The sequence below is a fragment of the Microcaecilia unicolor genome, chromosome 7, assembly GCF_901765095.1.
Source record: "Microcaecilia unicolor chromosome 7, aMicUni1.1, whole genome shotgun sequence".
Taxonomy (NCBI): Eukaryota; Metazoa; Chordata; class Amphibia; order Gymnophiona; family Siphonopidae; genus Microcaecilia; species Microcaecilia unicolor.
In genome coordinates, this window is record NC_044037.1 from 105937041 (window position 1) to 105962233 (window position 25193).

The window sequence follows — 25193 nt, forward strand, 5'->3', positions numbered from 1 at the left end:
TTGCTTGCTCTTCTCTTTGTGGTCTCTGTGTGTGCTGGTTGTAACCAGCGTTTCCTTGATTGCTTCACTGCAGTGCAGCTGGGTCTGTTGTCTCTCCTCTGCCTTGCCTCTCCCTGCCTGGCTGTGGTGTTGACTTGTCCCTGGTAAGCTCGTTCCTGTTTTGTTTGTTTAGTTTCCCTCTAGTCTGCTTTAACCCTTTATGTGCAGTGCTTGGTATTTGTCTTTTGTGTGCCCTGCCTCTTTTAGGCAGCCTTTCTCTGGTGTCTACTTTAACCCTTTCTGTACTCTTGTGAGCCCTGCTTCTTCCCTGTCCTTATATTTGAAAGCAGTCTTTCTCTGTAGTCTGCTTTTGCTCGTTATTTGGTTCCTGTGGGCTTTGGCCCTTTTCTTGTTTGTGTATTTAAAGGCAGTCCTTCCCTTTTAGACTTGGTGCCCTGTGTTTGTTATTTGGCTTTGGGGAGCTCTGTCCCCGTTTCCTGGTTTAGTTAATTAGAAGCTGCCTTTTCTTTCTGTCCGCTTTTGCCCTTGACCTGCTGTGTTTGTTTTGGTTCTAGTGGGTCCTGGCCCTCCTCTGCCTGGTGGATTCTAGCAGCCCCTTTTCTTCAGTCTGTCTTTTCCTGTTCGGTCATTTCTGTGGAGCTTCGATCCTTTAGGTTCCACTTGTCTATAGTGTCCTGCTCTGACCCTGCCTTTCCCTTTTCCCCTGTGGGCACTGCCTTCCGCTACCTGGGTTACTGTGTAGCCTTTGTTTGTATTCTTTCCCTCTGGTTGTTGTCTGTATCTGCTAGTTTGGTCTGACATCCGTCCCTTTGTGTCTCTGCCTGGTGCTGTTTACACCACCTGAGCCCCAGTCCCTTCTGGGACCTCTCGTTCTTCTTTTCCCTTCTCTAGTGTATGATTCGGTTCCAGTTTGGCCTTGCGGCCCATACACTTGGATTCTGTACAAGTGGGTTCCCGATTGGCCTTGCGGCCCGCATGAGTGGTCTATTTCCCTTTGCTGGTGGTGCTTGCTGATTTCCTTGAATGTGCGGGGCTTCGTGGCCCGTGTTACTGCAAAGCACTGTTTGGTCTACCCTAGGCCTTGGCCAAGGTCCTTCCTAGGCTGCGGCCTAGGCACAAGGGCTCACGATCAGAATAACAGAGGGACAGAGGACAGTGCTCCGGGGAGCATGTCCTGCTCCTTGTTTGTGCTCCTCCTACACAAACCTGTCCACCATTAAATTTAAAGGCAGGAGAGGATAACATCACATTGTGAGTACAATGGGCGGTCTCAGGGAATATTGGGGTTTGTGTAATCATTGAGCTGGAGACTGCAGCGAATGGCAAAGAAAGGAGAGAGTTCAGCAAAAACACAACAAGCATACTAAGCCGTTACAATTGAGCAATTGCCTTGCACCACCATTGAATTTCAAGTCAGGAGCGGATGATGTCGCCTTGTGAGTAAAGTGGGAGGTCTTAGGGAATATCAGGGTTTATGAAATGATTGAGCTGGAGCCTGCAGAAAAGAGCAAAGACAGGAAAGAGCAAAAACAAGAATACTCAGCAGATGCCCTGTTTTGAGCTCCAGCCACTTTATGGACCAGGAGTTTTCTGTACCAACCAAGTTACCAGCACAATCTGACCCTGACAATGTGCTCCCCATTATTATTGCTCTCCCCATTATCACATCCATTATTATTGCTCTCCAGTGGAGAGTCTAAAGGCTTACTCCTCCAAGCATATTTTGTAACTGGACCCACCAGTTTATGCTGCTTCTGGCTTGGGCTATTCACAGAAGCTAAACTTCCAAGCTCTGGTAAATTGCTGACCAACAACTAAGAAGACATCTCTGCAATGGGCCCATATGCACTTGAGCCCAAGGGGCTAACTCTATGGCCTCTGCCATGATCCCAAACCTACAGTATAGTCCCACTCCTGTGCAGCTTTCTACAAGATCTGGGGTTACAGCTTCTCTATCCTCTGAAGAGCAAGGCGCACCATTTCTAACTTGGTATCAAAGGTTGCACCCAGATACTCCAGGGTTTGAGTGAGGATTAGCTTACTCATGTTAACATTAATTATTCATCCTAGAGATTGTAAGAGATGGGAAAATTAGGTTCTTACCTTGGTAATTTTCTTTCCTTTAGTCATAGCAGATGAAGCCATTACGTATGGGTTATGTCCATCAACCAGCAGGGGAGATAGAGAGCACTCAAACTTTAACAGTGCCCTCTTGGCCAGCTAGCTCCACTGCCTCTTCAGTATTTGAAGCTTCCAAAGCAGTATGGCAAACCGCAATGGGAATCACAAGAGCTTTCCTCACAGCGAACGATGGCCCATCACAAGGGCATGAACTCATAAAGGAGGGAATGCACATCCTCCTGGAGGGAATAAACTCATCCTCCTTATTGTATAAGTGGAGGGGAACACACGCGCCTCCTGGAGGGAATCACACATCCTCCCAACACACTGGAGGGAATGAACTCATCCTCCTATTTATAGAACTGGAGGGGAACACACGCGCCTCCTGGAGGGAATGAACACATCCTCCTAAATTTAAACTGAACATGAATCCTGAAGATTGTTTTCCAACTTTCTCCCAAGGAAGGAACTTCAGGAAATTAGAACAGAACCTGAAAAACAGATTCACAGCATACAGACAATCATACAGGGAGGGCTCATGGCTTCATCTGCTATGACTAAAGGAAAGAAAATTACCAAGGTAAGAACCTAATTTTCCCTTCCTTGTCATCAAGCAGATGAAGCCATTACGTATGGGATGTAACAAAGCAATCCCTAGATAGGGTGGGAACAAGCCACACCACGCGCTAGCACTTGTGCACCAAAACGCGCATCCCTCCTGGCAGCCACATCCAGCCTGTAATGTCGGGCAAAGGAGAGCTTAGAAGCCCATGTTGCTGCACTGCATATCTCTTGAAGAGAGAGTGCTCCAGTTTCAGCCCAAGAGGAAGAAATCGCTCTAGTAGAATGTGCCTTAAAGGCTACAGGCGAAACCCTGCCGGCCAGCAGATAAGCTGAAAAGATAGTTTCTTTGAGCCAGCGGGCAATAGTGGCTTTAGACGCTGGAGACCCTCTGCGAGAACCGGATAGCAAAACAAACAGATGATCAGAAGTCCTGAAAGAGTTAGTAACTGGCAGATACTGCAGCAGAGTCCTGCGCACATCCAAAAGGTGCAGCTGCCCAAAAGATTCTGGAAACTCTTCCTCTGAAAAAGAGGGCAAGAAAATAGGCTGGTTTAAGTGAAAGGCTGAAACCACCTTAGGCATAAAGGAAGGCACGGTCCGAACCGTGACTCCGGACTCTGAAAATTGCAGAAATGGGTCTCTACAGGACAGCGCCTGGAGCTCTGACACCCGTCTCGCCAAGGTAATGGCCACCAGAAAAACGGCCTTCAGTGTCAAGTCTTTCTCCTATGCTCGCCGAAGCGGCTCAAAAGGAGATGCCTGCAGGGTTTTCAAAACTAGCCCCAGGTTCCAAGCTGGACAGGGTGCTCGCACTGGAGGTTGGAGCCGCAGCACCCCTCTAAGAAACCGTGCCACATCTGGGTGAGCAGCCAAAGACACGCCTTCCACCTTACCACGAAGGGAGGCCAACGCTGCCACCTGCACCCGCAGGGAATTATAGGCCAAGCCTTTTTGTACACCTTCCTGCAAAAAGTCCAGAATCGGCGAGACAGGAGCCCGCATTGGAACAATGGCTCTGGAAGCACACCAAGACTCAAACAGGCACCAAATCCTGGCATAAGCCACGGAAGTGGACCGCTTGCGGGCTTGCAGGAGAGTGGAAATAACTTTATTGGAATAACCTTTATCCCTCAATTGCGCCCTCTCAATAGCCATGCCGTAAGACCAAAGCGGCCGGCGTCCTCCATGGCTACCGGTCCCTGAGTCAACAGGTTCGGTACCAGAGGTAACAGCAGAGGAGCCTCCAGGAGCATCTGTCGGAGGTCTGCATACCAAGGTCTCCTTGGCCAATCCGGGGCGATGAGGACCACTTCTCCTGGGTGCAGCCGAATCCGCAAGAGCAGGCACCCTATCAAGGGCCATGGGGGAAACACATAAAGAAGACCCGGAGGCCAGGGTTGAGCCAAGGCATCCAACCCCGCCGAGCAAGGATCTCTCCGTCTGCTGAAGAAGCACGGGACTTTGGTATTGGCACTTGTCGCCATTAGATCCATCATGGGCTTGCCCCATTTGGCACAGATCTGCAGGAATACTTCGTCTGCCAGATTCCATTCTGCTGGATCGATCTGATGCCTGCTCAGATAATCGGCCTGCACATTGCTCTGACCTGCAATATGAGCTGCCGACAGACACTGAAGATACAGCTCGGCCCAGTGGCAAATCAGTTCGGCCTGCGCGGCTAGTGCTCTGCACCTTGTTCCGCCTTGTCGATTTATATAGGCCACCGTTGTCGTGTTGTCCGACATCACTCTGACAGCCAATCCTTCCAGGGTCACTTGAAAGGCCAGAAGCGCCTGAAACACCGCTTTCAACTCTAGGTGGTTGATGGACCACTCCGACTCCTCGGGTGTCCATAGACCCTGGGCATGCTTCCCCTTGCAGTGTGCGCCCCAGCCCTTCAGGGGTTACCACTAGGCACCAAACGGGGAGGGTCAGCGGCATTCCTCGCCGCAGCATGCTGTCCGAGAGCCACCACTCCATGCTGAGACGGGCCGCAGGGAGCCAAGTAAGTCTGCATTGGTAATCCTGAGAAATCGGAGACCATCTCCGGAGTAGGGAATACTGTAGAGGTCTCAGGTGCGCTCTCGCCCAGGGTACCACTTCCATCGTGGCTGTCATCGATCCCAGCAGCTGGACAATGTCCCAAGCTCGCGGGCGGGGCATCCTCAGGAGCAGACGGACCTGATTCTGAAGCTTGCACCGCCTTAGCTCGGGTAGGAACACATAGCCCGAGACTGTGTCGAACCTGGCCCCCCAAAACTCTAGAGATTGTGAAGGGGACAGGTGACTTTTGGCCATATTGACGACCCAGCCTAGAGATTGCAGTACTGAGACCACTCTGGCTGTAGCTTGTAAGCTCTCTGTAGCAGAGTCTGCTCTGATGAGCCAGTCATCTAGGTACGGGTGAACCCTGATACCTTCTCGCCTGAGAAAAGCAGCTACTACCACCATTACCTTCGAAAAGGTTCGGGGAGCTGTGGCGAGGCCAAAAGGCAAGGCCCTGAACTGGAAATGTTTTCCCAACACCGCAAACCTCAGAAACTTCTGGTGCGGGGGCCAAATCGGTATGTGCAAGTAAGCTTCTTTCAGGTCTAGAGACATAAGAAACTCTTCTGGCTGAACCGCCGCAATGACGGAGTGCAGGGATTCTATGTGAAAATGCCGCACTCTCAGGGACTTGTTCACTTCTTTTAAGTCCAGAATAGGGCGAAAGGACCCACCTTTTCGCGGCACCACAAAGTAGATGGAGTATCGGCCGCAGCCTTGCTCGGCGGGAGGCACCGGGGTCACTGCCCCTAACTGAATCAGACCTTGTAAAGTCTCCTCCACCGCCGCCTGTTTGACGGCAGAACCGCATCGGGACTCCACAAACACGTCTCTTACTGGGGCGTTGAACCCACTGATCTGAGGAAATCTTGGCCCACTCCTCGACAAAGAGGGAAAGCCGTCCTCCGATGATAGGCATCGAGGAGAGGGCCGACGCACCATCATTGAGAGGGTCGCCCCTGAACTCCTGGTCTTGAGCCACCGGCTGCGGAACGCTTGTCCGAGCAAAAGGAGTTCCTCTGCTGACCACGGGCACGTGAAGTGAACCCAGCAGAACGCCCCGGGCGCGGTACCTTCTAGCTTCACGGAAGCGAGGTCTGTACGAGGAGTGGACCGCCTGGCCCTTAGAGGAAGGCCTCTGCCTATCTTCGGGCAAGCGCTGGGGTTTTGGATCACCCAGGCCTTTCACAATTTTCTCTAACTCCTCACCAAACAGGAGAAGTCCTTGAAAAGGCAACTTCACCAACCTTTGCTTAGAGGCCATGTCCGCTGCCCAGTGTCGTAGCCACAGACGACGGCGAGCCGCCACTGCTACTGCCATTTGTTTAGCCGAAGCTCTGACAAGGTCATAAAGGGCATCAGCCAGAAAGGACAAGGCCACCTCCATCCGCGGAGCCACATCCAAGAAGGGCTCCGCTCCATCTCCGGGCTGAGCCACTGCCTGTTGCAGCCAAGCTAGGCAGGCTCTCACAGCATAACAGCTGCATGCAGACGCCCGAACAGTGAGACCTGCAATTTCAAAGGACCGTTTCAACACTGTTTCCAGCCTACGGTCTTGAACGTCCTTCAGGGCAACACCTCCTTCAACAGGGAGGGTAGTTCTCTTTGACACCGCAGTGACTAGGGCATCCACTGTAGGCATTTGAAAACGAGCCATATGTCCCTCACGCAGAGGGTATAACTGCCCCATAGCCCTGGAAACTCTCAAAGGTCCCTCGGGGTCAGCCCACTGAGCCAAAACAAGCTCTAGGATGGAGTCATGCAAAGGGAAGGCCCGAGCAGCTTTCTTGGTACTAGCCATCCTGGGATAACCCGAGGAGGCCATGCCACTGTCAGGATCTTCAATCGAGAGGGCCTGCAGGGTATCTGAAATAAGCACTGGCAGCTCATCACGGTGGAAAATCCTCACCGCGGAGGGATCATCCAGATCCTGTGGTAAATCCGCACCTGACTCTGGTTCCTCAGACCAAGAACGTCTGTCAGAGTTCTCCGAATCCTCACACCCCGACCACGGGGGGGGGGGGGGAAAAGGTGCACCACAATCTGAAGGGGAATTAACCCTTCTGCGCTTATCTTTAGGCCAAGCATCCGGGAAAAAAGCCTCACTGGGCAGTCCCAGGCCAGAATCCATCGGGGGGGGGGGGGGGGGGGCAATCAGAGGAGCCTCAGGCAACCCTTGAGGAAGGGCTCTTTTCATCATGTATGCTTTATGCAGCAAAAGCACAAAATCCAGGGAGAAAATCTCACCCTGGGCACCCAAATCCTGTCCGGTGCTAGCCACTCCTGAAATAACCTCATCTCGAGGTGCCCCACCCGGCTCAGGTCTCTCCGTGTCCACGGAGGCCGCGCCATGCGGTGTAAGCAAAATGGCGCCCGCTGCCAGCTCAGAGCGGGAAGAAACATCGCTCGCCATGCTCGGGCCGGCTCCTACGCCAATACAGCATGATTTACAGAGCCCTGCTGCTGATTTGCGCTTGCCACAAGTGGAACAGCGCTTTACATTGTCCGCAGCCATCGCCGAAAAACGGCGGTAAAATCCGAAATGGCGGTTCGCGCCAAAATCGCCCCGATCGTGGGCCCACCCCGGAGGAGTTGGAAAACACTCTTACCTCAAAGGATCTAGTGTACAACTACGATCCTGCTGAAAATCAGGTCAAAAACCTCTGTTCCAGCGTCTCTGCGTTTAAAAACGCGACGCGACTTTTATTTTTTTTTTTTAAGCTGTGAGGAAAGCAGAGGTATTGAAGACTCCGGAGGCTCAGATGAGTGGGAAAGGCAGGGAAAGGGCGAACCTATATGCCTGCATCCACTGTTGGTGGGTAAGGACAGGGAAAGCAAGGCAATATGTCCACATCCACAGAGGTATGGGTAAGGCAGGGAAAGGGCTAACCTATGTGCCTTTAAAGTGAAGCTGCTATAGCCTCCAACACCCCGGTTAACAACTGGCAAGCCAGGAACCACCTCCCGGCAGATTTTTCTGGAGCTCGAACAAGCTGCAGCCACCCTGCTAAGGGAGATAGAGAATACTGAAGAGGCAGTGGAGCTAGCTGGCCAAGAGGGCACTGTGAAAGTTTGAGTGCTCTCTATCTCTCCTGCTGGTTGATGGACATAACCCATACGTAATGGCTTCATCTGCTTGATGACAAGGAAGTATGATTCTGGAGGACACTTTGTTTGCTCTATGATTGGGTACTTGCTTTGATCAGCCAGTTGTTCAGGTAAAAATGAACTCTGATTCCCTTCCACAGGAGGAATGCTGCTGCTACAACTATGACTTTAGAAAAGGTTCTTGGAGCCCAAACTGAAAAAGCTGACCCAGAATCACAAATCTCAAGAATCTCTGATGTAGCAGCCAAATTGGAATATGCAGATAAGCTTCCTTGACATCCAGCGTAGTGAGAAATTCTCCCACCTGAACAACTCCAATAATTATCCTAAAGGTTTCCTTTTGAAGTGAGGCATTCGCAGAGTGCCTATTTTTACCATGAGATCTAGTATAGACCGATAGATGCTTTCTTTCTTTGGTACAGCAAAATAGATGGAATATCTTACTATTCACCCAATCAGATTTTGGCATGGGAATAATTGCCCCAAGGTCTAGAAGATCTTTAACCAGCTTCTCCAAATCTTCTGTAAGGGGAAACTTGCTGAGGCAAACATTAGAAGCTATATCTGCTGCCCAGTTTCTGAGTCACAAGCAATGAGCTGACAGTCACTGCTATACCAGCTGGTCTGATCAGGTCATAAAAAGCATCTGCTATATAGGCAATATTTATTTCTAAATGGTTCAGCTCTTCAGACTTATCCATTTCTTCTAGATCAGAATTGCAGACCTTCTAGACCAAGAGGAGAGATGCTCTGGAAATACAGGCAAAAAGAGGCACCGCAAATTGCTGCCTACAAACCCAGTGCTGCAACCTATAATGCTTGTTTAAGTAAGGAACTCACCTTGCAGTCTTGCATATCCTCTAAAACTGAGCCGTCTTCTACTGTTTTCTTGATTATAGCAGTGACTAAGGAATCTATCTTAGGCTGCTTCACTATCTTATCAGAAACTAAAGAAAAGAGCTTGGACATTGCTCCACCCACTCTAAGCCCCACTTCCAGAGTATCCCACTCAGCCAGAACCATGGCTTGCACTGTATGATGGACTGGAAAAGCCTTAGAAGGCTTCTTTATACCAGCCAGAACTGGATTACCTAATGAGGGCTGTTCCTGAAGATGGCCTTCAGAGATACTCAGTACCTGTGAAGCTCTAGAAATCTTTCTTATGGCCTAATTACTCTGCGATCTTCTCCTTCCATTGAAGGAAGCTTTCCCTCTTCTAGGTCACTGAGAGAGACTGTTGTAGGACCAATAGATGGCTAATGTCCCAATGAATAAGAATTCCAATCCTCAAATTCCTGATGCCTGTGTTCAGGGGATAAACTGTCCATCGGGCTTGCCCTACCTAAGATTTCCCTATGTGTGCTTTAACAAAAATGCTTTATGTAGTAATAGAAATTTGGGTAAAAAAGGGCTTCTGCTTCCACAGATTTTCCTGAGCCAGAAGGAATAGAAGAGATTAGAGACTTTTCTGCCAAATCTAATGGTCTTCTCTGTGATTCTTGAACTCCATCCCAGTGTTCAACTGGCTCTGGCAGATCAGCACAGACCAGTGGTAAAACGGCTACTGCCTCATCCAACTCTGCCAAGGAAACTTAAGAAACTTTGTCTTTACCCAGAATGGCTTTGTTATTTGTGGAGGGGCTTCTCCTTCTATCTGCGGCAGCCAGAGTCTCAGTAACACGAGGAGCAGTCCTCTGAAATGCCCCACAATAGGCGCAATGTTTAGCGTGCTCAGCTGGGACCGCCACTGAATGGGATCCAAAGTTCTCAGGTGGTCTAGGTGCAAATAAAAATTGAGCCTGGGAATACAGCTGGAAGAGGAGACTGAAATTCCATGGAGTTGCTCATGGAACCTTTCTGTAGCAATTACTCAGTCCTTGTGAGGCCCCTTTGGGATAGAAGAGAAAAAAACACTAGTCCCTGATCTGCTGTAGAAGAAGAGGAGAGATGTTTTAAAAGAAGCTGGTTCACAAATCTTTTTTTTCCTAGCACGAAGACCAGGGGTTCTAAACTCAGGACACACACCAAGCCAGTCAGGTTTCAGGATACCCACAATGAATTTGCATGAGATAGATCTGCATACACTGCAGGCTATTTGTCTGATGCATCTTCATTACAGATATCTTGAAAACCAGACTGGTTTGGTATGTCCTGAGGACTGGGTTGAGAATCCCTGACGTAGACTGGTAGGGAGGGGGGAAGAAGCTCAGACTATGAGTTATCCCATAGATTTTAGATACCTATTATTTAAAATATAAATTAGGAGCTTTTCAAAATCCTGATCCAGACCCCTAACCTCTACTGGGTACCAGTTCTCCAACCAGTCCAGAAGCTGCATGGTCAACTGTCACCATCTGCTGGAAATAGAGAAATACCAAACTTCTGTAGTTTCACAGTGCCCAACTATAGTGACTCGCCCAACTCTTTGTTCTGTCTCCATCTGCTGATCGATGGACAAAAATCCACAAGTTGTGTACTGGTCTGGTATAGATGATAAGGAATTATATATACATTTTACAATGAGTTGGTCCTGCAGGATTGCATCTTGACACTGCTTTGCCAGAAGGTAGCATATTTTTAGGCCAGGACTGTAGCTGCAGGGCCAGGAGGAGAACAAACATCTCTAACATGCCAATCCCTGTAATTCCCCAGCTCATGTCGGGGGATGCCATATTGCTAACTAGCAGAATGATCTCAAAACCATAACTGACTGGTTCACCTTGGCTATAATAACAAATGACTTCCCCCTCCTTTAAGGCAAAAACACCTACACATACACAATTTGTACTTCTGTTCCTGTTTACTATATTGATACCAACTCTGCTCAGTGTGCTGTCTCCGCCTTGTCATGCTATTAAAGTCCTGTTGCATATGTTTCAAATATGTTTGAACTATCTCACTATTTTGGTTTCTACTATCTCCTTTGGAAGTCTTCTCCAGTTGTCTATGACTTTCTTAGTGAAGAAATATTCTTCCACATTCCTTACAAGTTTCCCTCCTTCCAGGATTATACAATGACTCATTCATTGTTCCTGAGCTTCTCATCCTATATGAAGTTACCTTCTGACAAAGGGGTGTCAAAAAGCCACCCTGCAAACTGATCCAATTTTCAGGAATATGCATAAGATGTACTGTATACATTAAAAGCAGTTTATGCCAATATCTCATGCATAAGCATGAACATAAGATGTACTGTATACATTAAAAGCAGTTTATGCCAATATCTCATGCATAAGCATGAACACCTGACAATTTTGCAGCCTTCTAAGATTGCTGTTTGATGACCCATCCTGGTACCCAATTAAAGTATGCTAGGCATTTGAATTTCTATCATATTTCTTTTTCCCTTCATTCTTTAAGAGAGGACATCTTTAGCACTTTGTTTTTCCATGTCAGGATAACAGTATAAGCTGGGGATGGCAAACTCAAGGGTGCTGCAAGCACATCTGGCTTTCAGGATTTAAGCAACAAATATTGCTAAGAAATATCTGCATACATTTTAGCCAAGAACCAAATTAATTTACATAGTTCAGCTCAGGGGTGTATCTGCGTGGGGCCTCAGGGGCCTGGGCCCCCGCAGATTTCGCCCTGGACCCCCCTACCGCTGCCAACCCTCCCCCTCTGTTGCTGTCGCCTACCTTCGCTGGCGGGGGACCCCAACCCCCGCCAGCCGAGGTCCGCGTCCTCCTGCCGCTGTCGGCTGCCGTTAAAAGAATTCCGTCAGCTGGCGGGGGACCCCCAACCCCCGCCAGCCAAGCCGAGGTCCTTTCATTTCTTCCACTAAAGCTGGCGCCGAAAGTTTCTTCTGAGTCTGACGTCGCTGCACGTTGTACGTGCAGGACGTCAGACTCAGAAACAGAATGAGCTTCATTCTGTTTCTGAGTCTGACGTCCTGCACGTACAACGTGCAGCGACGTCAGACTCAGAAGAAACTTTCGGCGCCAGCTTTAGTGGAAGAAATGAAAGGACCTCGGCTTGGCTGGCGGGGGTTGGGGGTCCCCCGCCAGCTGACGGAATTCTTTTACAGGCAGCCGGCAGCGGCAGGAGGACGCGGACCTCGGCTGGTGGGGGTTGGGGTCCCCCGCCAGCGAAGGTAGGCGACAGCAACGGCGGGGGGAGATTGGCAATGGCAGCGGCTGGGGGGAGGGGGATCGGCATGGCGGCGGCGGCGGGGGGGGGGGGCTATAATGTGCCCCTTCACTCTGGCCCTGGCCCCCCCTACCGCCGCAGTTCAGATACGCCCCTGGTTCAGCTATCCTGAAAATCAGACCTGTTTGTGGCACTCAGGTACTGGATATGCGCTATGGACCATTCAGGTAGCCTGCCTTTGATTCTCTTCCACCATATCCATGTTCTTTTCTAAATTTGATCTCTAGAATAGGGCACACACTGACACTGAAGCTTTGCAGAGTTCTGTAGACAGTACTACCATCACCTACTAGTGACACTTCTCCTTATAGGCCAGAGCACACCATTAGCGTTCCCACTGCTTTGTAACATAGTAAATGACGGCAGATAAAGACCTGTACGGTCCATCCAGTCTGCCCAACAAGATAAACTCATTTTACATGGTATGTGATACTTTATATGTATACCCGAGTTTGATTTATCCTTACCTTTCTCAGGGCACAGACTGTAGAAGTCTGCCCAGTACTGTTCTTGTACTAAGTTCTGAAGCTAACATCAAAGCCCCTTAAAATTTACACTCCAGCCCATCCATATCTATCCAGTCACGATCAGGGCGTAGACCGTAGAAGTCTGCCCAGCTCCCATTTTGTTTCCCAGTTATTGGCATCACCACCCAATCTCCACTAAGATTCCACGGAACCATTCCTTCTAAACAGGATTCCTTTGTGTTTATCCCACGCATGTTTGAATTCCATTACTGTTTTCATCTCCACCACCTCCCGTGGGAGGGCATTCCACATATCCACCACCCTCTCTGTGAAAAAATACTTCCTGACATTACTCCTGAGTCTGCCCCCCTTCAACCTCAATTCATGTCCTCTAGTTCTACCACCTTTCGGTCTCCAGAAAAGGTTCATTTGCAGATTAATACCTTTCAAATATTTGAACGTCTGTATCATATCATCCGTTTCTCCTTTCCTCCAAGGTATACATGTTCAGGTCAGCAAGTCTCTCCTCGTACTGTTTGCAGCGCAAATACCATACCATTTTTGTAGCTTTTCTTTGCACTGCTTCCAATCTTTTTACATCTTTAGCAAGATACGGCCTCCAAAACTGAACACAATACTCCAAGTGGGGCCTCACACCTCCTTTCTTCTGCTGGTTATGCCCCTCTCTACGCAGCCTAGCATCCTTCTGGCCACATTCGGTGCTGGAAGCGTTACATAGATGATGTTTTTTTGCATATGGACAGGCACGAATGAGATGTTGCAACAGTTTGTGGCTTTTCTAAATCAATGTTATGCACAGATTAAGTTTGAAGCAGTTAGCAACACACAGTGTATATCATTTTTGGACGTATGGCTAGAAAGTGATGCAGATGAGTTTCAAACCACGGTGTTTTCAAATCCGATGGATAGGAATTCTCTACTACACTTTTCAAGCATGCATCCTCCACACATGAAGAAGAATATTCCATTTGCTCAATACTTACAATGTAGGAGGATCTGTTCTTCAGATCAGGAATTTAAAATGTGCACCAGTAAATTGAGCTATAAACTGACCCAACGAGGATATCCTTATCATCTTGTAAGAAAAGCAGTGAAAAGGGCTTGGCATAATCCAAGGGAATCGCTTTTGCAATATAAAACAGTTAAACAAAGCGAGGATATATTACCTTTTGTAATGAAGTACAATGCAAATACCACTAGGTTTAGTAAAGCTGTGAAGAGACATTTTGATCTTTTGAGGACACATCCTGTATTTGTGAGATATAACATTCTGTTCTCTTACCAGAGAGGCTGCAATCTATGTGATTTGTTGAGTCCCAATGATGTGTGGTCCCCAAGGAAAATGCATATGGAGGTGGGTTGTCACAAGAAATGTGGTCATTGCTCAGTATGCCATATTATGAAGGAAGGGAATGTCTTTATTCATCCCACAACTGGAAAGAAATGTGTTTTGAGATCTATTACAACCTGCGAATCATCAGGGGTGGTGTACTTAATTAAATGCCCCTGTGATTTACTGTATATCGGACAGACCATGAGAAGTTTAAAAACTGGATTGATGGAGTACCGCTCGTGTCTCAAACTTTTGAAGCGGGAGGCTCCACTAGTGACTCATTGTAAAACCCAACACCATCAGTTTGACAATCTAGTATGCACAGTATTGGAGCAAATAAGACCATTCCAAAGGAGAGGAGATATGAGTAGTGCGTTGCGGCAATTAGAACAGAAGTGGATATTTTTCTTCAACTCGACCGAATCAGACGGTTTGAATGTTCGGGTCAAGTGGTCTGTGTTCTTCTAAAGATTTCTGGTATGAGACACATTTTTTCTTCGAATGATACTGGTTCCACTGATTGCGTGAAGACAGAGCTAGCGAAGGTTGATTGGCTGGCTTGAATGAAAATGGCAGGAGCGTAATCCTCCTTAAAATGGCGTTGGCGTCTCTCTGACAGTTACCTGCTTGGATTTTTGATGCAGCACATGAGACACAGGATTAATTTCTCAGATGTAATACAAAAAAAAAACCCTGATGCAGCAGAAGCGAAACGGGGACTCCCTGTTGGGTCGATCAGCTGGTGATATTGAGGACAGCAGAACATTGAAGCGATTGGACTATGAGCTAAGTTGTTTATGGCTGGATCACCTTGGCTGAGATAAGTAACCATTGAATTGATAGAGATTGCATGAATTCAACTGAAAAGAACTGATTTAAATTATATTCTGTGATCTGTTTAGACATATACACGCTTGTCACCCTAGCAATAAAGGTGAGAGAGGTATTCTACATCCATTTTAGACACACTGAGTGGAGGTTTTTTTAAGCCAGATGATGGTACGCCAGACTCACGCCTAACAGTCCGAAGTATTGGGTTGGCTGGGTGGTGTTGCAGAGGCTTTATGTCTCCACCATTTAATGCATAGTGTGAGGCTTGGGAGTGACAGCAGTAATAAGCAGTTTTCGAGTTACACAGTGGGTGTGAAGCTGTGGTTGGAGTTTCATTAAATTTTAACTGCCAGACCCTTGACCATTCTTCTAACGTTCGGAGATCCCTTCTCATAGTTTCTACTCCCTCCAGGGCATAGGAGCCAACTTTTCAAAATTATTGGGGGTGCTAAGCCCAATAAAAATAACCCCTCCCTGGACACATACAAAGAATTTTCTCAATATTGGGGGTGCTCAAGCACCCACAGCACCCACAGAGTCGGCTCCAATGCTCCAGGGTATCCACTCTATTGGCTATTTTCATGTCATCCACAAAAAGGCACACCTTTCCTTCCAACCCTTCAGCAATATCTCCCACAAATACATTAAACAGAATAGGCCCCAGCACCGATCCCTGAGGAACTCCACTGCTCACCTTCCTTTCCTCCGAGCAGATTCCATTTACCACCACCCTCTGCCACCTGTCGGTCAACCAGTTTCTTATCCAGTTCACCACTTTCGGTCCTAAGTTCAACCCTTTCAGCTTATTCACGAGTCTTCTGTGGGGGACCATATCAAAGGCTTTGCTGAAATCCAAATAGATTACATCTAGCGCACGTCCCTCATCCAGTTCTTTGGTCACCCAGTGAAAAAAGTCAATAAGATTAGTTTGGCAGGATTTTCCTTTGGCAAAGCCATGTTGCCTTGGGTCCTGTAACCCATCGACTTCTAGAAAGTTAACTATCCTTTCTTTCAGCAGCGACTCCATTATTTTTCCTACCACCGACGTGAGACTTACCGGTCTGTAGTTTCCCACTTCTTCCCTGTCTCCACTTTTGTGAAGAGGGACCACATCCGCTCGTCTCCAATCTCGCGGAACCTCTCCAGTCTCTAAAGGTCTATTAAATAAATCTTTAAGAGGTCCCGCCAGGACCTCTCTGAGCTCCTTCAGTATCCTGGGATGTATCTCATCCGGCCCCATAGCTTTATCCACCTTCAGATTCTCCAGCTGTTTATAAACTTTCTTCCGTAAACGGCGCAGTATCCACTCCATTCCCAGACGTTCCCTCGGCAGCCAACCACGGTCCTTCTCCAGGATTTTCCTCTGTGACCACTGAAGAGAAATAATTGTTTAGCACGTTCGCTTTATCTTCATCACTCTCCACATAGCCATTCTCATTATCTTTCAGTCTCGCAATTCCATTTCTATCTCTTCTCCTTCCTCCAATATATCTGAAAAAGGCCTTGTCACCTCTCTTTACATCTTTAGCCATTTTTTCTTCTGCTCGCGCTTTTGCTAAAGCGCTTTGTCACATGGACTGGTGTAAATTAATTAGATCTGCCTCACCCGTTTGGCCAGCAGCGGAGCCCTGGGCTTTCCACTATCCTGAAGGGAACTGCATATCCTCTCTAGATACCTAATCACCCCAATCCTGTATCTGCTCATGACAGTTCTACACCGTCCAAGCAGTGGTAACCTCCCCAATTAGAAAGGAGCCCAATATGCAGTAGATATAGTAAGATAGTTTATTAGCATTATCATCTTACCCAATGATGGTACAGGCAAGCAGGTATTCATATGGATTGAACAGCAGTTCAGGACTCGTCTATCACCCACCTTCTCTGGTAGCCTTCCTTCTCTTGTCTGCCCTAATACCCTCCAGACTGGTCCTTATATACCATTTTGGCTTCATTGGTTCCAATGGACCCAGCTGTCTCAACAGGGCTCCTAGCCCTTATCAGTTTAATTAGAATGACTTCACATGTTCTCAAGCCCTAAGTATAAACAAAATCTCTTGAGAGCCCATCTGTGAGATGATTTCACAGGTCATGTTGCCCTCTTCCGCTCCACCCCCTCCCCTTGGTGTGCTTACCCCCTTTGCATCCGACCCTCCAATGACGTACATTAGCCCTAACAGCTTTGCTCGTAACTTCTCACAGGTGCCAGTCCCAGGAATGTTTCCAAGAGCAAAACCCCCCCTCCCTTGCCAGCTCTCTGGGAACTCACTTCAGCTTGAGCTGCAGTGAAATATATTTTGTATCAAAGATGATTTTTGATTTCTAAGAGAGGCCTAGCTCTTTAGTCTGAGCCTGAGCCATTGACCTGTATTTTACTGAGAGCAAGGGCTAGCATAACTCTTCACTGGTCACCTTAAAGTTGTCAGAGATGATGGTCCCCAAGTCCCTGCCCTATTTGGTCAGTGCTCATTCTTCCTTACCTAAATGGTATGTGGTGCTTGGGTTTCTGCTTCTCATAAGTACAATTCTGTATTTTTTTCAGAATTAAAGCAAAATGAATCAAGGTAATCTTTCCTTTTACCTATCCCCACTGATGTGCGTTTTCAATTAAAACATTGCCATATTACCTGCAAATAGACATGCTTTCCCTTCTAGCTCTTCCCTAATGTTACTTACAAAGACAATGATAAGGACTGGATCTAGATTTGTGTTACCCTACTTTCCTTTCCTCAGAATAGACCCTATCAAGTCCAACCACTTCTTTCTCAGTTTATAGTGTGTGTCCATACTCAGACTGGCTACCTTGTTGACCAGACCTATATGGAACAGCAAGAAAGGTCATGTCTATTTCTCCTCACTCCACTCTATACTCATTCACCTCAAAGGCTTGCTTCAAGCTAGTTTGGCTAGATTGTCCTCATGTTGCATAGGATTTAGTAAACCACTGGCTTCAATTAATTTGCTATTTTTCCTTCAGAAATCTGTTCCTATCCTTGTGGTGTGGTAATATACCTACTGTACTACAAATGGCTAAAAGATGGACTAGCTAGCCTGGTGCTGCAGAGGCTGTGTGCTACCATGCCATAGGACTTAGGTGTGATTTATATCTCAGGTTTTGCACCTTTCAGGGTTCACTGGGGATGATATGAAGGTAGTACTCACAATCTCATGTGGGGTGATGGGGGGGAAAGTCATAAGCACTGTACAAGGGTATCTCCAAGTCCAAGTAACTGGCTTATGATTATGACATTTCAGAAGGTGCCTTGCTACATGATGCCCACCAAGGACAGCTGCTGTAATGACCAAACTTAAAAAAAAAACCAAGTTAGGCTTGGGATACAAAATAGGAGGAAAATCAGGGGCGTAGCCAGACACCCAATTTTGGGTGGGCTTGAGCCCAAAGTGAGAGGGCATGACAACCCCACCTGGCATATATCTCTCTCCCACCCCCAGGCAATTAAGGGGTCATTTAATTGTACTCCCCTGGTACCTCTAAATCCTTTAGGTCTTTGTCAGTAGCCACTCATTCCCCCACTCATGCTGGCTCTGAGTCTTCCCTCCGACATAACCACCTGGTCCCGCAAACAGGAAGTTGCATCAGAGAGAAGGCTCAGGCCACCATGTGCAGGGGTAATGTGTTGCTGCTGGTGAAGAACTAAAGGATTTAAAGGTAGCAAGGGGGGTGGAGTGGAGTTGTGACCCCCCCCCCCCCAATCTCCTGGAGCAAGAGATGCTGGGAGTCTTCAGTGGTGGGGCTTAAGGATCCCCGCCAGCTGCATTGCTCCTGTGCCCATCCACTGGGGAAAATCCACAGGAGGCAGCAGTTGAAGGCTCATGCCACCAGATACTAGTCCTGGAAACCCAAAGAAGCATGAGAGAAATGCTGGACTTCCCCCTGATTCTGAAATGCGTACTCACTAATGAGTCTGAAATATGCTTCCTCCTTCAGAACAAGCCTGTATAAAGACAGACTGGAAACATTGAAAAATGGGGAAGTCAGAGTCTTTCCCCACTGCCCCCATGTGCTCCTGATGGGGCAATGGGGTAAGACTCTGACCTCCCCATCAATGTGAAGCACACTGTCAGAGAGAGGGGACAATAAAGGACTAAGGCTGGAGGCTCATACCTGCCCACTTGGATGCAGAAATCTCCCCGAATGGTGCCAGGACAGGAGTCAGCGGGATTGGTTTCACCCAGCATCACCCTGCCTGTCTTTACCACATTCAGTCCTTCCCAAACCTGTAGACACAGAAAAAGGAGTAGAGACATTACAATTCAGGACATATCAAATGATCCTCAGGAGACACAGAATGCCAAGGCTATGCCATAGAATCTTTCAGAAGGGAAAATATACAGAATCTTAGGATGTTATCACCCAGCTCATCAGGAACGGGTGCAAGGAATTCCTCATGACGCACGCACCATGGCCACGACAGGTCCCGAGCTCATGTATTTCACCAATCCAGAGTAAAAAGGCCGGTCCTTCAGGTCAATGTAGTGTTGCTTCAAGAGGGACTCAGATGCCTGGAACAAAGAAAGAAACCAATTTGTGTCGTGTGACAATTTGTATGCATTGCCTAAATATCAATACAGTTTCTTCAATCTGAATATAAACAAGATGTAAGATCCTGAGGGGAGAGCCACACCCAAGAACAGCACTAATGTTAAAAGAAGAGAAAGAACAGAGCCAAGATATCAACCCAGAGCCACAGGACATGGCAAGATGGCTGCTGCTTTAACAGTCATAAGAGCAGCAGGCTCCAAGGACCCTTGGCGGATCAGACCGTAGATCGGCTACGAACCAGCCTGACCAGCCCGGTCTTGCCGGTATTTGATGCAAGAAGAAACAAGGAGCCCAAGTATCAATCGAACTACTGGTCTACTGGACCGGGAAGCTTCAGACAGACGGCCGCATCCACCCCCACCTAGGCGTCTGAGGGAATAACCCCAGTTCGAATCACTCACCTCTAGTAACATCGACCGCTTGCCAGCTGTGCTATTCTCCTGTGTTGCTGAGCGTCCTGTCAACAGGGCCACTGCTGATTTGCCACGGTGCCCAACGGAGACCAGAGCCGAGTCTGAGACCTGGATCGATTGTGAACGGGTAGCGGACGATCCCCGCCCGAGAGACTCCAGGTGCTGTAGCTGGAACCGGTACTGGGCGGAGGTTAATTGCTCCCAGTCTTGGCAAGACGTGACTCAGTTGTTGGCTCAGGATCAGCCGTTCTCTCCAGACCGCTCGCACCGACGATTGTGGCGCGAATTATCCCGTCAACATCCTCCTGGGTGGGCCATCCGGGAAGCAGCTGAAGGGCCCAGAGCGGCGGAGACAGTGTGAAGGGTGAGTCCGGGGCCGTTTGCCCGATGCCAACATCCTCCTGGGTGGGCCATCTGGGAGGCAGCTGAAGGGCCCAGAGCGGTGGAGACAGCATGAAGGGTCAGTCCGGGGCAGTTTGCCCGACGCACAGTACACAAGAGTGCAGACCGCTGAACGACAGCGTGGAGGCAGTATTCGTGGGTTGCTTGCTGTGCCTCGATGAATTGCTAACTACGGCTGTGCGGGTCAGTGTAGACAGTTATCTTACAGTGGTCTTGCTTATAGTGGACTGGCTGAACTCATTACTTCTTCTCACTACTATTTCACTACTTTTCGGTGTGTAAGACCCAACTTTCATCGATTGAGACCTACTCTTCTTCAGTCCTGCATTCTGCTGATCTTTATTGTTTCTCGATTGGACCTGAAGCAGCTGTCCAGTGATTTTCACACCAGTACTCTGGTGGATGTTAACTACTAACACCTTGACCTTCCTGTTCTCACTGCACAGTAATTAGCCGGATCTAATCTTGATTCCAAAATGAAATAGTCAAGTTTCTCTTAACTACTTATTCCTTCATTTTGATCAACCAATCATCATCTACGCTTCTTAATGGCAACAACATTATTACCATCACTCACAATCTCCAAAGACTCCCTAAACAACTTATTGTACATCATACAAACAACCACCAAAACAAAGGAAGAATCCTCAAACATGGTCAACATATGCAGATCCAAAAGGGTGGCACTAACAAGCCTAACCAAATCAATGAAAGGTCGCTCATTAAAATTCTCTCTTCCTAACTTAGAAGCCTCCTACCATAATATCCAAGTGAGCTATATTAATGCTAGATCCGCTGTCAATAAAGCAATTACAATCTCGGACTGGATCACCTCAGAAAATCTTGATTTACTTATCACTGAGACATGGATCCGCAACCAAAATGATCCAATAATACTAGATCTTTGTCCTTCTGATTACAAAATTACTCACTGGACTAGAAAGGACAAAAAAGGTGGTGACATTGCATTAATTTACTGCTCCCATTTTACGATCGAAACCATTGATGAAGCTATTACTTCCCAACTTGAAATAGCCTCGATAAGGATTCAGCACAAAGCCCTTCATGACCATCTGACCTGCATCCTGTTCTATAGGCCGCCTGGAAATTGGAACGAAAGCTATTCTACCTTCTCTGACTTTATTTCAAACACTTGTATTTCCAATTCTAACATACTCATTCTAGATGACATCAACCTTCATCTTGAAGACCCGAAATCTTTATGGACACAAGAATGTAAGGACTTCCTCCACTCCTGGAATTTTGCATGGCCAAACTGCAAACCTACCCACATCAAAGGTCATACATTGGATCTCTGTTCACATAAAATTGTCTCAGACCAAAATTTCAAAATAATAGACACGTATTGGTCTGAAATCCCCTGGACCGATCAATTTAAACTTAACCTATCCATACTTTGGCAGAGAAAGAAATCTTATCAAATTCAACAACAAACAACTATTAGTACAAGAGGTCATATAGATCCAACATAGTTCTGGCTTAGAATGTATGAAAATGATTGGTCTTCAAAGACAGATTCTATACACTTTCTTTCAGAATGGGACATAAGATGCAGCAGCATACTAGATGCATTAGCGCCTATTAAAACCAGATCTTCAAAAATAATTAATCAAACACCTTGGTTTAATGAAGAACTAAAAAATCTAAAGACACAAACTAGGAAAAAGGACCGCATATGGAAAAAAAGAAAGCATGAACATACACTCAATGAATGGAAACTAGCTCTTAGAAAATATAAATATGCAATCAGACAGGCAAGAAAGTCCTATTACAAATCTAAAATAGGCCATGACTATACAGATCTAAAGAAATTATACCATGTTGTTAATCAGCTTTTTGACACTAACTCTACTTCTTCAAGCACCAACATCCCATCTGCTGAATCTCTGGCCAAGTACTTCAATGAAAAAATCTTAAAATTACGTAATTCTCTACCTCTTAAGAACCTGGACACTGAACATTTCTTCAACATACTTGAGTCTACCTCTGGAAACTACCCAGCGGATCGTAGTTGGACGCACTTTGCTCCTCTTACCACTGAATCAGTTACTCAAGCGATTTTCAAATTTTCCACTTCCTATTGCAAACTGGACATGTGCCCCAATTACTTACTCAAATTCACTCCAACCTGGTACATTTCAGACCTCACATCACACCTAAACTTTATGCTTCAACAAGGCTTTTTCCATAAGGATTATGGGAACATCCTTCTCACTCCTATACCTAAGGATACCAAAACAAAGACCAATGACATTACAAACTACCGTCCAGTTGCCTCTATCCTATTGTTAATTAAATTAATGGAAAGCATGGCGACCAAACAACTCACGGAATACTTGGACAAATTCTCCATCTTACATGACTCACAATCCGGCTTTCACTCCTGCTATAGTACTGAAACTGTATTGGTTACCCTTATGGCCAAATTCAAGCAATTAATTGCTGGAGGCAAAAGTATACTTCTCCTCCAATTTGACATGTCCAGCGCATTTGACATGGTCAACCACGACATCTTAATACATCTTCTTGACTATTTTGGGATTGGACGAAACGTACTTAGATGGATTAAGGGCTTTCTGTCATGTAGATGGGTGGTGGACTTTGGTCCTGAGGAACTGAGTTTGATTCCCGGCACAGGCAGCTCCTTGTGACTCTGGGCAAGTACTTAACCCTCCATTGCCTGCCGCATTGAGCCTGCCATGAGTGGGAAAGCACGGGGTACAAATGTAACAAAAATAAAAATAAATAGATCATATAGGGTGAAATTGAATTCAATTATATCATCCTCATGGAAAGCAGTATGTGGAGTCCCTCAAGGTTCACCTCTATCACCAACACTCTTTAATATTATGATGATTCCATTGGCTAATTCTCTATCCAACCTAGGTTTAAATCCATTTATTTATGCTGATGATGTGACAATCTATATACCTTTTAGACAGGACTTGACTAAAATTACCAATTTAATTAGGATAGGCTTGAGTACTATGGACGAGTGGGCTAACTCATTTCAACTAAAACTGAACACTGAGAAAGACGCATTGCCTCATCTTATCCTCTCAGCACAATAAATTTAAACCTACAACTTTAAACATCCCCAACTATTTCCTCCCTATTTCTGATAGTTGTTTTTTTGAGGAGTCTGTTTATCCACCCCTCTCTAGACCTCCGCGGAACCCCTTTCCACGGTGAGGTGAAAAGGGGTCCAAAGGAGTGCCTTCGGACACGGAGATGTAGGGGGGATGACAGAAGGCGCAGTTCAAATCTAATTCCCATGACCACAACTTTCTGTCTTCTAGGATCTAAGTGAATCTTTGGCCATTTATGTTCCCACATAAAGTCTACATGAGTGAAAGATAATTTACTTATGTGTATATTATTTATGTGTAACAGTTTGAAGAGAAGGAACAGATTGAAACTGAGACTAGAGAAGTTTAGAGATAAAAATAGTCTTTTATTCTCACCAAATGAATCTGCCAGCTGTTGCACACATCAGTCAAATTCTGGGTTCAACGGACCGTAGCTTCGCCTCATGGGAGCGTTGGGGAAAGAATCCGATTTTAACTCAGATTCACACCCCTTATATAGTATTTGCAGTCCATACAACTCAATGGAGAAAGACTTTTTTTCTAATTTTTTTTTTTCATCTATGAATCATACTTAACCGCAGGTCAGGTGCCCACCTGCCCCTCCTTTCTGAGATTACTTCATAACGCCAATTTCCGGACTTGTAAACATCTTTCCTAATATAGAGAGATCAGTTTCTTTGTATCTTGTGACTCTGGGAGCCATCTTATAAGGACAGACTCCATCTTATGAACCAAACTTTTTACCATTTCTGCCATTTATTCCTTCATCTTAACTCTTACACTGAATTTGAAAGTTGTACCAGGTTTCAATAAGACTCACCAAGCAGTCCTGCTCTTGCAGGCTCTCAGCTATAAGGCCATCATCTGATTTTCAGGCCTAGTCAGTGCTTTTCAGCAGTTTAAGCTATGTAACTTGGCCCACCACTATTCCAGTGGATGGGTCTCAAGCTGGGACACATATTAACATAGTCTAAAACTACTTGGTGTCACAATTGATCGGCACCTGACCCTGGAAACCCAAGCAAATTGCACCACAAAGAAAATGTTTTATTCAATGTGGAAACTTAAGCGTATAAAACCTTTCTTTCCTCGAGATGTTTTCTGCAACCTAATACAATCAATGGTACTAAGCCATTTAGATTACTGCAACGGCATCTATGCAGGCTGCAAAGATCAACTAATCAAGAAACTTCAGACCGCACAGAATACAGCAGCGAGCGAGACTGATCTTTGGAAAATCTAAATTCGAATCTGCCAAGCCCCTTCGAGAAAAATTACATTGGCTTCCAATCAAGGAATGTATTGCCTTTAAAATTTGCACCTTGATTCAAAGGATCATTTATGGTGATGTTCCAGGATACATGCTAATCCTAATAGATCTACTACCCAGAAATAGTTCCAGTCTTTCCTGATCCTATTTGATGTTACATTATCCAGATTGCAATGGCCTCAAATACAAATCTACCTACGCATCAAGCTTCTCCTTCATAGGAACACAGCTATGGAATGCACTGCCTAAACTCTTAAAATCAACTCAGAATCACTTAATCTTCAGAAAATTATTGAAGACCACCCTGTTCAAGAAGGCGTATCATCCAGACGTTACTTAGTTTATTTCTTATTTGTTCAGCAAAATTTATGGGCCCTTAATGTTTTTCCATTATCTTTTATTATCTTTGTTGCTTTAGACGTTACATCTATGATTAATTCTTTTTTAATATATATCATTTTTTTATTGGTGACCACAAGTATACAAGTGTTATTGAAGTGAGAAAAAATGCAGTTACATTACAAGTGTATTTCAAACAATTTAACGAACATTCAACATACTCAAACTGGCCATCCGTAATTTTATACCTTCCCACATTGTTCCCTTCCAACCCCCCTCCCTCCTATCCCTTGACCCCCTACCCACCCTCCCTCCCCGCGAGCTTACCCGTTCAAAATTCTACTGCGAGCCGTGGGAGTCAGTGTATCCCAAAACGGTGCCCAACATTGTAATAGTCGATCTCCCCCCAGGGAGGCTAAGTCGTCCACCTCCCTACGTTCCATGGCACCCAAGGAGAT

At 46.5% G+C, this 25193-nt stretch overlaps 1 protein-coding gene across 4 annotated transcripts in view; it reads right to left on the reverse strand.

Moving 5' to 3' along the window:
- The window catches only part of LOC115474492 (nucleoside diphosphate kinase A-like), an 84836-nt gene that overhangs the window by 13998 nt on the left and 45645 nt on the right, over window positions 1–25193 (reverse strand). For all 4 annotated transcript variants that reach the window (XM_030209979.1, XM_030209980.1, XM_030209981.1 and 1 more), the window contains exons 3-4: window positions 19060–19161; window positions 18764–18876 (exon numbers count right to left, since the gene is read on the reverse strand). In XM_030209979.1, the coding sequence (XP_030065839.1) occupies window positions 18764–18876; window positions 19060–19161 (215 nt within the window). The remainder of the gene's footprint in view (window positions 1–18763; window positions 18877–19059; window positions 19162–25193) is intronic.